The 14,875-nt window shown below is 35.7% G+C and overlaps 1 protein-coding gene across 2 annotated transcripts in view; it reads left to right on the top strand.

Annotated features, from left to right (window-relative positions):
* Ipk2 (Inositol phosphate kinase 2) overlaps positions 1-14,875 on the top strand; it is a 106,405-nt gene that overhangs the window by 35,846 nt on the left and 55,684 nt on the right. Inside the window, exon 1 of one of the 2 annotated variants that reach the window (XM_069826768.1) lies at positions 7,210-7,318. The exons of the other annotated variant lie outside the window; for it this stretch is intronic. Within the exon in view, the coding sequence (XP_069682869.1) occupies positions 7,295-7,318 (24 nt within the window). The 5' untranslated portion in view covers positions 7,210-7,294. Of the gene's footprint in view, positions 1-7,209; positions 7,319-14,875 lie in introns of those variants that run through there. 2 annotated transcript variants of the gene reach the window in all.

Raw genomic sequence — 14,875 nt, 5'->3', positions numbered from 1 at the left:
CAAGTTTCGTCCTTCGTACGAGTAACTCATGTTGAAATAATTCTATACCTACTCTATAAAAATTTAATCTTCACTTCTGCCCGATCCGAAAAGATAAAATTACTCAGAAATGCTATCTACTGTCCGTTCAAGTGGTTTTGTCGCAGAGTCGTAGAAAGGGGGAGGGATCACGTGACAGTTAATTACTTAACGAGGCTCTTTTAATTAAGTTATTTTAAAGAGTTGCATAATATTACGTAGACGTCCAATTCCTAATAGAAATTAATGTTCTCAGAAAAGAGCTAAGACAGCCCAGCTACTAGACTTTACAGAGGGGCGAACAGAAGCAGGTGGGGAAACCGGGATGCGATGTAGGCAAACGGACGACAGTACCTGTGCGAAAATATGATTCAATATTGAAAGCTATTTCGTCACTGGAAAACGCGAACATATTTCTGGAACGTACTATACTCACTAACTCAGTGCTGCATACGCGGCCTCGGTTCTGTGTGGAAAACGGTTGGAAGTTTAGTAGTAGAGGGGGTGGGAGTGAAGTACATTCAAAAACTCTGGTACAATAAAAATTGAAGTAAAAATAAAATAATGTCCCTGTACTTCCATAAAACGCAACGGTAGACATGATATGATATCGATGTTCGTGGTTTTTTGCAAGTTTTCTCAATGATAAGATAAAGATTCTTGAATTTGGGAATATAAACGTAAGAAACAAAGAATAACTTTGACAACTTAAACAAAATGGTTGTCTCATACATAACGATTGTTAGAATATTCCACTTTTCACACAGTATTATTCTCTTAATTTAGCGCTCACTGGTTCACATCATCAAGTCCATCAACTACAGCCGCTAATATATAGTTCATATTTTCTACTGCATTTCGTAATTAGTATGACAAATGTTATGGAAATGACATAGAGGTCAAACAGCACAGCTTCCTTCGAACGTCATCCGCGAGTTCATTTTAACTTGGCGCCGCATAATCAGTTATTGTCAGAAAGTAAAATAAAAGAATGAAGAGTGATAAGCTGAGGACACCGTCGACACAACTACTTTGTGCGAAATTTTTGCACCTACATTACCTACATTGTTATAGGAATGATTGTGTAAGCACAGTGTAGTACAACATGACTGTTGTAAAATGGGTTTAGTGTTTAATACAAGCATCAATTAAGTGAAAAAGACCTTTAGAATAACTCTGTAACAACTGACCTTTCGTCTACAGTTGAATGACCACCATGATAATTTTGTTATTATGTACAAATCTATCGTACATTCTCTTAGTCATGTTGCACTTACAAATCTATCATACGTTCTCTTAGTCATGTTGGGACTTACTGCAAAAGTCACCTTGATAGCTCAGTTTTGTATTGTAACATATTAATTTACATTCCATGGTATTCGTACATCGCTTCACAGCTAGAATATGGGACATGTCAAACGAAAAAAGAAAAAAAAATCTTAATAGTACTACAAAGTCTTAATTATAGTCACAATCTGGTTGAAATATATAATTATGTTACCTCATAGTGTCACCAGTAACATATGAAGAGTCCACTGCAAGAATGATGGATGTCATTTGGAATACATTTTGCAGGAGAAGCAATTGAAAGTTTGAAATGCTTAGCGCTTAAAGTTTAACTGTGATTTTCCGATCATTACTGGACAATGACTATCAGTGTTAATGCCATATAACTCTGTATGTACATTCTATATGTCTTAAGCTATGCATTGACAGTCTTGGTTTCATTTTCGACAAGAAAGTGACGTCCATCATTCTTGCAGTGGGCTCTTCATATCCGAAGTTCATTAAATTTGGTATGAGTTTTCAACAAAATGGAATAGGACTTTTGAATCATCCTATATTTTAAAAAATAGGATGATTATTTTTTTATTTTACATTTTTTCTAAGTATATCATCAATAATACATAACTTGTTTATATTCCAAATGCTTAACAAAGATCGGTGTATGATTTTGGTGGGGATAATTCTATTAATCCCCTTGGTGGTGGTGGTGGTGGTGGTGGTGGTGGTGGTGGTGGTGGCTGTTGTTCGCCTGGCAGAGTTAAGGCTAGAAGGCCTTCTCTTCCACTCAACCAGGTTTCAATAATATACATGAAATGCAAAATTATGTGATTAGATTACAAAACAACACAAAAGAAGATACCTTAGAAATTACATAAAATATAGTAGAAAATTAGAAATAGTCAAGATCAGTTACATAATACAAGGAGAATATAAAATAAAGTATAAAATTACATATAATCAAAATCAGTTGCATATTATATATATATATATATATATATATATATATATATAGTAAGTTGTGAAAATCTTTGGTAGCAGGAGGGTTAAAATTATTGTACTGACAATGACCCTAATTTTACATTTTCCTGACAATTTTCTCCCTTTTAAGCATTTTTCCAGCTTACTGATGTTGGTAAATTTTATAATTATTATATTATACCGATGTATGTTTAGTCAAGAGTCCGAAGACTGGTAGGAACCTCATAAGTGACACCAATAAGGCACCACTCATGAAGCAAATAAGTCAGGAGAGTATGGGATAGGGTGGCCAGTTCCTTTCCCCAACCATTGCATACTTCGCTGACTAGTAATGTATTTCACTAATAATAACTTTCTCAACATTTTTTTTCCTCTAACAAGCATTCTATAGGTTGTGGGGGATGATGGGTATTGTCACAACTATGTACGTGTACCTTCAGTATGTACCACATATACTGTAAGATTGGGCATTCAAAAATCAAATTTTTAACTGTTTGAAGTTCTTGGTTACAACAATAGTAATATGCGTTACAAGAGCGGTATGTTGACGTTTTCATGTTCGAGGAAAAGATTGAAAAAGCGAAACGTAGTTGAGCTTTTTTAATTTCCGAGAACATGAAAACAAACATACCGCTCGTATATCGTACATTATTTTGTGCGAAGATCGTTTATTACATACCTGAAAGAGGAATTTCTAATTAGTTGCAATGAAATCTCAATCTTGGTTTCTGTTCAATGACGGCAACTTTGGAAAACAAATATATCTATCTTCAACATTGTCCCTATAAAATGTTTTCTGTGTTTACTATACTCCAGCAGACCGTGATATACGTCTGTCTTTTTTTTACCCCAGTCTATGATGAGTCTGGAATCTTGTTGATTTTTTCACGGCTTCCTTAATGTTACTTGCATTACAAATGCAGTAACTTTTGTGGTATTTTAGAGTTTAATTTTTGCAAATATTTAAAAACAATAATTAACAGTGCAATTTAGGTGAAATTGCAGTGGTAAGTTTCCAATTTATAATTATTACTATATTGAACGTCTCTAAAAATAATATGTTAAAAGCCTAAAGCAGTAAAATGAATATGACGCTTAAGCGGTAAGAATAGGGAAATTGTTATGTGTGTTACGTTGGGAATACTGAATGTGGTATTTCACACTTACCGCGTATTGGTTTTGTGAGGAAAGCAAGCAATACGCACGATCTCGCACAAAATAAAATATCTAACTCCTGCGTTAATTTTAAAACAACCGAAATGTGCTCCGAATGGTCCATGTCTCCATGTCCTGATGCAAATTGGACAAGAACATAATCTTGGCCAAACAGGTTACAATTTAATCTGTCGTGTATCTTAGAAAATGAGAGTTTTTTGTGGTAGAACCATTGATACTTGATACCCCATTGGTCATCCCACTCATTGCTGGATCCTTTCGCTCTGCATTCCTTTATTAACAGAAAACTGTAAACAGTGGACTCTTTCAATAAAAATATTTGAATCTGTTTGTTTTGAAAAGCTTCAGTCACTAAGTTGCATCATAGTGAAAAAAACATTAAAATAAATCATTAACCCTTAAATTCGCAAAGTATCCTATAGGATACAACAGGTTAATAGGCTATATGCTATAATTTTAATAGAACAATAGAAAAAAAATGCTAGGAAAATTAAAATTTCACAATACTATAATATTGTACAACATATAAAATATGGACATTGCGATAGTTGTTTTCTTTACAGTCCGACACGGTTTAATAAACTAGTGTGAGAAATGAAGTTTTGCCAATTTAATAATTTCGAAGTGTTGCTGGTCTCACTCTTTTAGATCATCAAAAGAACAAAAATATATAACAACTAAATATTTTTAATTTGACTGAGATAATACAACGACAAAAACATAATTGGTACCAACATATAAGAAGAATGAATGACGACCGGGTACCTAAAGTAATACAGAACTATGAACCAAGAGGACACAGAAATGTAGGTAGACCAAGAACAAGATGGATAGACGATATAAACTTTGAAGACGGAACAGGCCAATAGGCCTAATCCCTATGGTTGATGATGATGATGATGATGATGATGAAAAATTCTTCTGAAAATATCTTGTACATGATAAAGAAACAGAAAACCTTTATTTTAGTTAACCCTTAAATTCCCACAGTATTCTATAGCATACAACAGGTTAATAGGCTATATGCTATAATTTTACTACTAAGTTTCATTTAAAATCATCCGTCCTCAAGTGACGTTGACCACTGGGATCCGGAATTAACAAACATAAAAAGATAAAGGAAAATGAAACGAGTAAAATAATTATTCGATTTGTACATTAAAACAAAACTTTACGTATTAGCATATAAATTATAGTGTAGAATTTGAAGAGAGGCCTTCAGAATTTCCATCACAATCTTCTGAACCTCATAAAAGAGAATTTGAAAGGATTTGAGGATATTATATGTAAATTTTGGTAAACAAACCCTCGCGCCAAATAGTAAGCCTGTAACATCCCAGTTGTAAAGCGAAATGCCATATTTTTCACTGAAATATAGAAGACAAAGTACATATTTAGCTCTCTTGTCATCATTTATCTGCAGTGCCTGATTAGTGTTTCGTTCAAAGCAAGTCGTAGGGTCTAAGACAATAACAATAGAAAAAAAAAGGTAGGAAAATTAAATTTAACCAAAATTTCACAATACTATAATATTGTACAACATATAAAATATGAACATTGCGATAGTTGTTTTCTTTACAGTCCGACTAGGTTTAATAAACTAGTGTGAGAAATGAAGTTTTGCCAATTTAAGGGTTAATATTATTTATTTTTAGTTTACATGTTGACAACCCTCATGTAGCAGCCACTCGGAATCTTCCAAACGAAATTGAACATTGCATCAAACAATTACTAATTACCTTGGATTGCTCTGAACGTATTTCTTCTCAAAAACTAAGAAAAGCATTGCGTGAAGATTCTTTTCATCAGTGGCGCAAATTGAAAAGTAAAGGTTTGGGAGTTGTTTTTTATTCTCACTGGAAGAAAGGTAATTCGTGAATCTCAACCAAAAAGGGACTTTCGAGCAGTCGGTAGACGCAAGCCATTAAGATGAATTGTAATACAATACCTGTAGGCCTACGTACTCTCCCTAATAGAACTCTTGACTCAACCCGTTGCAGAAGATGCGACGAGAAAGAAACGCTTCCTCACGTCTTGGGTTTCTGCCATCATGGAGAATTGCTCCGAATCAACAGACATAATACGGTTCGTTTTCTCATCGCATCTTCAATCCGTCAGAATGCTTCCTATGAGGTTTATGAGGAGGTTGGTTGCATCTCTTCTGATGGCTCTACTAGACTTGCTGATATCATTATAATTGATCGACAGAAGGATAAGGGTGTCATTCTTGATCCCACAATCCATTTCGAGATGCATGAGCAACAGCCACAAGAGGTGTGTCGTGAAAAACAAGTCATATATGAGCCTTGTTGTCAGCATCTTGGAGCACAATACCACATCACACATTGGACAGTTTTTGGACTCGTGTTCTGTGCCCGTGGCACGATCCCACGAGAAACTTGAAATCAACTTAAACAATTTAAAATTTCTGATGCAACGATTGATGCCATAGGATCTTATGTGTTAAAATCATCCTTAGCTATAATTAGTAATCATTTGTACCCAACAAACTTTTATTGTAAATGATTTCCTATGTTTTCGTATCATTTATCTTAATGTTTTCTTTTTCCTTTCGAATTGTCACACAATTGGTTTTAATGATTATTCTTTATGAATTGATTAGTAGGCCGATCTATTCGAACCCTTATTTAGGGCGGTTTTTTTTTATTTAAAAAAATACATTCTAAATTTACATCAACTGACTGATGTCCTTTCAAAGAGAGAGAGAGAGAGAGAGAGAGAGAGAGAGAGAGAGAGAGAGAGAGAGAGAGAGAGAGAGAGAGAGAGAGATTTTTGATTATGATCATAATTGTCCCGTGTTGATTCCAGCAAGGAATTCGTGCATACATATTGCTTATGTACAAAATGCTTAATTTAGCTTGCTTATTCTGTATTATCTCAAGCATAGTTCTGCACCATGCTGACTACAGACTAAAGACTTCCATTACTTGGACGATTAACACTGGTTGAAAATTGCCATAGGTAGGCCTATATGAAGACTGGGAACACCATACGACTCAAACCTTGAATGAAAATAATCACGAATACGACGACGTCAACGAAAATAAATTATGCACGCGTACTTCAGAAGCACAAAAGAAGCATTACCATGTCTTTTTGCGTTGTTAGAATTTGAGAAATGTGAAGAATATAAAAGAATAACATTCAAGAAGAACAATGTGCATTTCTCAAACCGGTCTTTGAAACCCCGTCAGGCAGGCTGACCCTCTTGTTTATGTCGTGTTTATGCAAGGTCGTGCATTGTGATCCAACAACTGACGCTGAACCGGTTCCAGGTTTGGCATTCATACGTGTAATCATATTCCGAGGACTTAACTGCCGGCCGGGCGACACGTTCGTAGTGATGAGTACAACAAACGGAGCGTCATTCCACTGATGCCGTGCGTAAACATTCGAAAATAGGAGGAAATTTTGTGTCATTCGCTTAGAAACTTGAGAAAACAAAGCGGGTGTAGTAAAATACGTGCAACAGAGCCTAAAGGTCTCGTTACACATAGTTTAAAACCGTGACACAATAACATTTCCTTGTGTTAAGCAATCTCTTGTGTGTAACGTGTGCAAAGTTGATCTGATAAATATTCAGGCGTTCCCAGGTTAAGATTAAAAATGATTCTATAAGTTGATCTTTCTATACTGCTGTAGCGAAGTCGATTTGAATGATATTTGATGCCAATTGTTCCATTGTAAATAGACTGAAGAATTGTTAGACTCTTATCGCAAGTTGACTGCAACTGGGCATGAAGTTTCTTCGAATCGGACGTCTCAGTAGCAGACCACATTCGAACCCAACCGAAGCGACGTTTACAAATACGTCATGGTGAAGAGAATGGATGGTCAGGTAAAAGACAGCATAGTACTTAATACAAATTTCGAATCAATTGACGTGTATGTGAAATTCATATTTATGGAGTCCTTTTTTACCATATTGAGATATATTTTTTTTATTTTATTGGGTTATTTTACGACGCTGTATCAACATCTCAGGTTATTTACCGTCTGAATGAAATGAAGGTGATAATGCCGGTGAAATGAGTCCGGGGTTACCTAGCATTTGCTCGTATTGGGTTGAGGGAAAACCCCGGAAAAACCTCAACCAGGTAACTTGCTCCGACCGGGAATCGAACCCGGGCCACCTGGTTTCGCGGCCAGACGCACTGACCGTTACTCCACAGGTGTGGACCATATTGAGATATTAACATGCACACAATGCGTTAGTTATTTTCATTTTCTATTAAAGTAAGCGAAAAAGTAAAGCAATGAGATGATAGAAACGTACATTATCTATCATAAACCGAAAATAAGATTATTAAAACAGCTAATCATTCATTTCATTGGCCTATTTTAAAATGTAATATAAATTATTATACATCTTGATTACGCAACTTTTAACACTATATCACTTCTCAAGAAGGCCCTTAACAGGTCGAAACATGTTAGCCAGGTACGATAGAATTTAACATGAGAAAGACATATACAGTAATACATATTCCGAAATAAATTATATATTTAAAATATAATATAAATTATATGTTGAATAAGAGGAAAAATTCAAATATCTTGGAGCAACAGTAACAAATATAAATTACATTAGGGAGGAAATTAAACGCAGAATAAATATGGGAAATACCTGTTACTGTTCGGTTGAGAAACTTCTGTCATCCAGTCTGCTGTAAAAAAAGCTGAAAGTTAGAATTTATAAAACAGTTATAGACGTATTACCGGTTGTTCTGTATGGTTTTGAACTTGGACTCTCACTTTGAGAGAGAAACAGAGGTTAAGTGTTTGAGAATAAGGTGCTTAGAAAAATATTTGGGGCTGAGAGGGATGAAGTTACAGGAGAATGAAGTTATACAACGCAGAACTGCACGCATTGTATTCTTCACCTGACATATAACCATAATTTCTATCATTGTTCATTTGTTCATGTGTAGAAAAGAGAAATGTAGATATTTATGTTTTATTTAACGACGCTCGCAACTGCCGAGGTTATATCAGCGTCGCCTGTGTGCCGGAATTTTGTCCCGCAGAGTTCTTTTACATGCCAGTAAATCTACTGACATGAGCCGCTATCGACCGGGATCGAACCCGCAACCTCGAGCACAGAAGGCCAGCGCTATACCGACTGCGCTACCCAGGCCGACCCTAGTACATGAACAAACATACTGTATTATATAATGAAATTAAAATCATACAAACACACACAACCAGAGATGGTAGGTTTTCTTAAACGATGAATGAGAAATGTGCCCAAAGACTGTCAAAAAGAAGTAATTTTATTTTAAAAGCATGTTAAGTATATTACTGTAGATTTTTAATCCGCGATAAAATGTAACAATGAATACAAAATACGAAATGTGCGTGTTTCTGCAAAACAAGAGCGAAATTATATTTTGAGACATTGTTGTGCTCTTATAAAAAAAGGCCCCGACACGTACAGATTCTTATATATTTTTTTCACACCTTTTACAGTATGAATAACACAGGAATGTGACCTATCTGTTAACCTCTTTGCTGTTATCTGTACCGTTATTTTGAGTTTTCCACTGATGTCTCTGATGGTAGAACATTGGCTGCCTATGCGACCTCTTTAGGCCCAATGTTCACCCACAAACAAGGTCTATTTGGTAGCAGATGATTGTGAATGAATAACAAGATGGATCGGGATAAAATTACACCATTTCTTTTGAAATATTTTTTAATGTTCACAATTCCACTTCAGTTTTTTATATTTATTTATTATTTTCAAGAATTTTAACTGAAAATCTAGAAAATGCACCTGGTAACAGATTGATAATATTTAATGTCTACCACCTAACTTTCTATAAAAAATTTCAGTCCTAAAAGCTATAAAATACTAAATTATAATATTGAAAGTGCTATAAAATGATTAATTTGGTTTTTGGAGTGCTTTTTTTTAATTTTAAGTTACTAAAATCTACCATCTCTACAAATACTCGTAGCATTACATAAGTTAGAAAGCGAGATTCTCTTGTTAATTTTTAGGAGAAACTAGATAGGTTAGTTTATTCTTGTCGTAGGTAAAGATCTTAGTCAACGCTTAGCAATAACATTTTTCATTGCATTTTTACATAATTATTATATATTGATGAGAATATTCTAGTGTTCAAATTCCAGCGTTTGGTTCTGCACTTTCAGGAGATGAAATTGCGATTTGTATAAACGTTAATAAAATCTATAAAATCCAACCGATTGCGCTAATTCCTTCAGAAATTGTTATATTCGTGTGTCTACACCAGTATCTATTATAGGTTTCGATTTTCGACGCAAAGAAAAGAATTGGTGAAAATTTAGTCTTTGCGAGATTTTCAGGTATGTAAACATGAATAAAAACTACAAATCCCAACAGATTCTTCTAATTCCTTAAAAAGATGTTAAATTCAAGTGTCTGCATACATATCTATCAAAAGTTTCACGGCCCCATGCAGAGAAACGTAAGTTTGTTAGTGTATAACTTTCAAATGGGAAAATCGTTCGTTTCAGGGGACAAAATTGCGATTTGTATAAACGTTAATAAAACCTATAAATTCCAACCGATTGTGTTAATTCTTTCAGAAAGTGTTAAATTCGTGTGTCTATACCAGTATGTATCACAGGTTTCGAGGTTGGAAGCAAAGAAAAGAAATTGTGAAAATTAAGTTTTGCGAGATTTTAAAGTATGAAAACATGAATAAAAATTAAAAATTCCAACAGATTCTTCTAATTCCTTAAAATGATATTAAATTCAAGTGTCTGCACACATATCTATCAAAAGTTTCACGGTCCCATGCAGAAAAACGTAAGTTTGTTAGTGTATGACTTTAAAATGGGAAAATCTTTCGTTTCAGGAGACAAAATTGCAATTTGTATAAACGTTAATAAAATCTATAAATTCCAACCGATTGTGCTAAATCTTTCAGAAAGTGTTAAATTCGTGTGTCTATACCAGTATGTATCACAGGTTTCGAGGTTGGAGGCAAAGAAAAGTAATTGCGAAAATTTAGTTTTGCGAGATTTTTAAGTATGAAACATGAATAAAGTTACAATTCCCGACAGATTTTTCTAATTCTTTAAAAGGATGCTATATTCATATGTCTGCACACATATCTATCAAAAATTTTATGGTCCCATGCAGATAAACATAAATTTGTAAGTGTATGACTTCCAAGTGAGAAAATCGTTCGCTTCAGCAGACGTATAAATGGTCACTTTTACAGAGTATGACTACTCTGTATAGGCTATTGGAAATGTGTTTTTGTTTTAAACTGTGCAAACCTTGTTACTTAATGATGAAGGATGAGTGAAGAGGAGAAAAATTCTCTCCGGCACCGGGATTCGAACTCGGGTTTTTAGCTCTAAGTGCTGATGCTTTATCCACTAAGCCAGACCGGATTCCAGTTCCGATGCCAGATTGAAACCCCGGGTTCGAGTCCCGGTGTCGGAGAGAATTTTTCTCCGCTCCACCCATCCCTCATCAAACAGTAATGCAGAATTCCTGCACGGAAATATCACATGTACTTCGGTACATCACAATAATTTTATTGTTACTTAAGATGACTGTTTTAATTGCTTCGTAATATGTATTAGTCCACACCTGTGGAGTAACGGTCAGCGCGTCTGGCCGCGAAACCAGGTGGCCCGGGTTCGAATCCCGGTCGGGGCAAGTTACCTGGTTGAGGTTTTTCCGGGGTTTTCCCTCAACCCAATACGAGCAAATACTGGGTAACTTTCGGTGCTGGACCTCGGACTCATTTCACGGGCATTATCACCTTCATTTCATTCAGACGCTAAATAACCTAGATGTTGATAAAGCGTCGTAAAATAACCCATTAAAATAAAAAAATATGTATTATGATAAAGTGTGTATAATTTTTTTATGCTCGACCATGCCGAAATGTAGTAATTATCAGTGGCGTAGCGTCAATGTAAGCTAAAAAGCTTAGCTTCCCCAGTTAATATTAATTTCATAATAAACCTGCTGTTTATGGAGAAAATTATTTATTAATATTAATAGAATTTATATTTACGCTTTAAATATTGTGATGCGGCAGCTCAGGATGATTTGTGATGCAGCAGTAAACAAGAAGCCTGCACACACCAGCTTCCAAGCAAACTGGTTTCTTCTGTGTAATGCACCCCGCAGATTTTCCATCCCTTTCTAACTAAACTTCCCTAGTCGCAAGGCTCGCAAAAGCTAGCTTTAACATTTAAAATAAGTAGTTTCCGAGTTAGCCCTTTTCGTCAATTGTGTTCAGTTGAAGTGTTAGTGTGCATTGTGACTGATATAATAAATAATGAGCGAAATAACAGTTCCTGACACCAGTTTACTTGAAATTTTTTAGGACAATTTTATTATCAAGACTGACTTACGAACAAAAGTGTGATTTAAAAAACGAATGACCGACTCCCTTGCTGTCAGTGAAGGACACAACCAAAAGACAGACGCATACTTACGTAATGATACTAATATTGTGACTTCTCTAAGTATGACAGGAGTGAGCTAATGTTATACGTATACGTGTCTATATATTTATTTATTATTTTGCTAATGATTGTAACATAAAATATAAAATATACAGAGAAACTTTAGCTTTGTTAAGAGATATGTGTAAACCGTGAAATCATATTTTACTACGTATCATTTGAGGTCATGCCTTATTGGTGTTACTTACGAGGTTCCAACCAATCTTCGACTGCTGACTTGAAGTCGACTACTATTAATTTTAAGACTGTATTTTTGTAATACGTTTTCTCATATTGCATGAAAGACAACTTGAGTTAGCTTCCCCTGCTCAAAATTTCATGCTACGCCACTGGTAATTATACACCTGGTAGCAGCCCTTTAATGGACCTCATTAAAGTACACCTATTCATTAAAGTTCAGGTGTTCTGCCAATCAGAAAGCACCATATGAAAGCGCAAGTATAGATTTCACCAATTGCTCAATAAATAACCTACATTTGAAATAAAGTCAGTTCTGTTACTATAATAATTAGCGTTAATTGTAAATAATATTCAAACAAATTCAATTTCTCATCTCGTTTTTCAATGTATAATTCAATTTCAAAGTTATATCAAGATTAATGTTTCTTTTACTTTCTACATTATATCAAGGTCGTCGACATCTGTTTCCCGGAAAAAATCAATACTTTCGCGTCTGCGCACATCTCACAATTTACGAGGTAGGCTATTGCACAAGGTCAGTTCCGCTCCTCACTTAGATAACAATAACATGAATACTTATGAATAATTTCAAGTTAGAAATATGATCGAGCATAAAAAGTGGTATGAAACTTGCCTATAATGGTAATTAAGACGCTCGTATGAAAATTATGAAACTCGCTTGCGCTCGTTTCATAAACATACTCGCGTCTTAATTACTACCATTATAGGCTCGTTGCATAATGTACTATTATATATTTATCTTAGGGACTCCTTTCCTATAACAGGCCATACATGTTTACGAATTTCACCTCTGTAGAACCCCGACACTACACTGAAAGATTTATTGCAGTTGAGTGTAACGTGAATCTTTCCTACATTTTGCTCCGTTAGGCAGCTGATCGTTATCTTGTTAGCGGTATGAAAGCTGCGACTCATTTTGGTGGTTTCAAATCACTTCCCTACCGCTTGGATTCCAACCATATTTGTTCAAGTGACCTTCAATGTCCGGAATTCTTCCATCTCATAGCCTTGAGTATTCTATTCTCTTAGTAATCTTTCGGTTCTATTCTGTCTTCTAGGTTATGTATTCCACTTTATTCCATGATTCATTCTTCCGACATGACTCATAACTACAGATCTCAGTCTTTTTGTTGTGAAACTGTAATTAATTTATTTATGTAATCTGACAGGATGAAAGCATAAGACCTTCTCTTCCATCCTACCAGATAGCACGTACTGTACAGGACTGGTAACTGTGTCCGCGGTCTTGTTGGTGAGGAAAAGGTTTTCTGAGGGAAGCGAAGAGGGAGGTGGAAGTTGAGCTTATTGGTAAACGTACTATTATACGTGCAAGAAACATTTCCTCTTACCTTGTCTTCGCCTAGGCTTGCAGTGGGTTGCAGACGGAATCGCGTTTCACTCGGATTCTTCAGAAGATGAACTGCCATTTTCACTATCGCTGCTTCACTATCACTATCAGTGTTCAAGTTGATTGATATTTGGTCAATTACATCTGGAACTACTCCGTCCTTTTCCCAGTATTCTGCGTCTAAATTGGCGACGTGGTGGCAGAAACCTGCCCAATCTTGTCGTGCTACCTCCTGTATTGCGTTCTTCGTAGTTTCGCGCAGCTTTGTTAAAGACAAATCTCCTGTAACATTCGTGTCCCTTACAATTCTCTTGATTTTCGACCATGCGAGTTCGATGGCATTTAGATCACACATATATGGAGGAAGACGTATCACAACATGTCCACTACCTGACAACATGTTATCTATTCTATACGTCTTCTCCTTTGGTTTCAGTGGAAGAATCAGTTTATAAAGGTCGTTCTTACGCATTGTCTCATTGCACTCGACTCCTTTCTTTCTCAGCCACTCTATCATGTCCCCTTTGAGGGCATAGGGTGATGGCGCTTTATCAACCTGAATACAATGGTATGGTGCATTGTCTAAAACGACAACAGAATTTGGCTGAAGATTTGGCATAAGTTGATTAACTACCCACTTTTGAAAATTGCCGCTATTCATTTGCCCATGGTAGTCTCCTGTTGTAGAGCCAGCTTTGTATATTAGTTCTGCACCGGCAAGAAAACCACTTGCGCCCCCGGCATGTAGTATTATCAGTCTGTTCCCCGAATTCATATTGTCCTGAACTCCCATTACGTCATCACTTTGCCAACATCTTCGGTGAGTTAGATTGCTATCGACTCACGTCTCGTCTACGTACACAATTTCACGTCCTTCTTCTCGATACTTCTTCATTTTACGCAGATAGTTTGCCCTCCAATCTATAATATCCGGTCTTTCTACCAAGATTTTTCGTTTTGACTGGCATTTCCTCCATCGAAACCCTATGCTTTTCACGACTCTGTTTAGTGATTTTCTGCCCCAAGGAAAATTGATTTTTTCTTTAATTACCGTCAAAAGTTTAGGTATTGTCGGCACTCTCTTTTCTTGTATATAAAAGTCTTGTATTGTATTTCTTATAACACACTTGTCGAAGTCGTCTACATGCAGTATATTACGAGATATTATTCGTCTCTTCTTTCCTGGCGATTTCAGAAGTCTATCCGGACTGTTTTCTTTTCTTATCTTATGTTCCTTCTTAATCTTCTTTATTGTACTATACCCTACTCCAGTGTATTCGGCCGCTCTTTCAGTTGATTTATTTAAGGGAATCCTCAAATGTTTTTGCACTCTTTCCTCATCGCACTTCTCTATGATGTTAGCTA

Source organism: Periplaneta americana, chromosome 5 (genome assembly GCF_040183065.1).
Source record: "Periplaneta americana isolate PAMFEO1 chromosome 5, P.americana_PAMFEO1_priV1, whole genome shotgun sequence".
Classification (NCBI taxonomy): Eukaryota; Metazoa; Arthropoda; class Insecta; order Blattodea; family Blattidae; genus Periplaneta; species Periplaneta americana.
The sequence above is the reverse complement of the archived record's forward strand: the minus strand, read 5'-3'. Positions and strand labels throughout refer to the sequence as shown.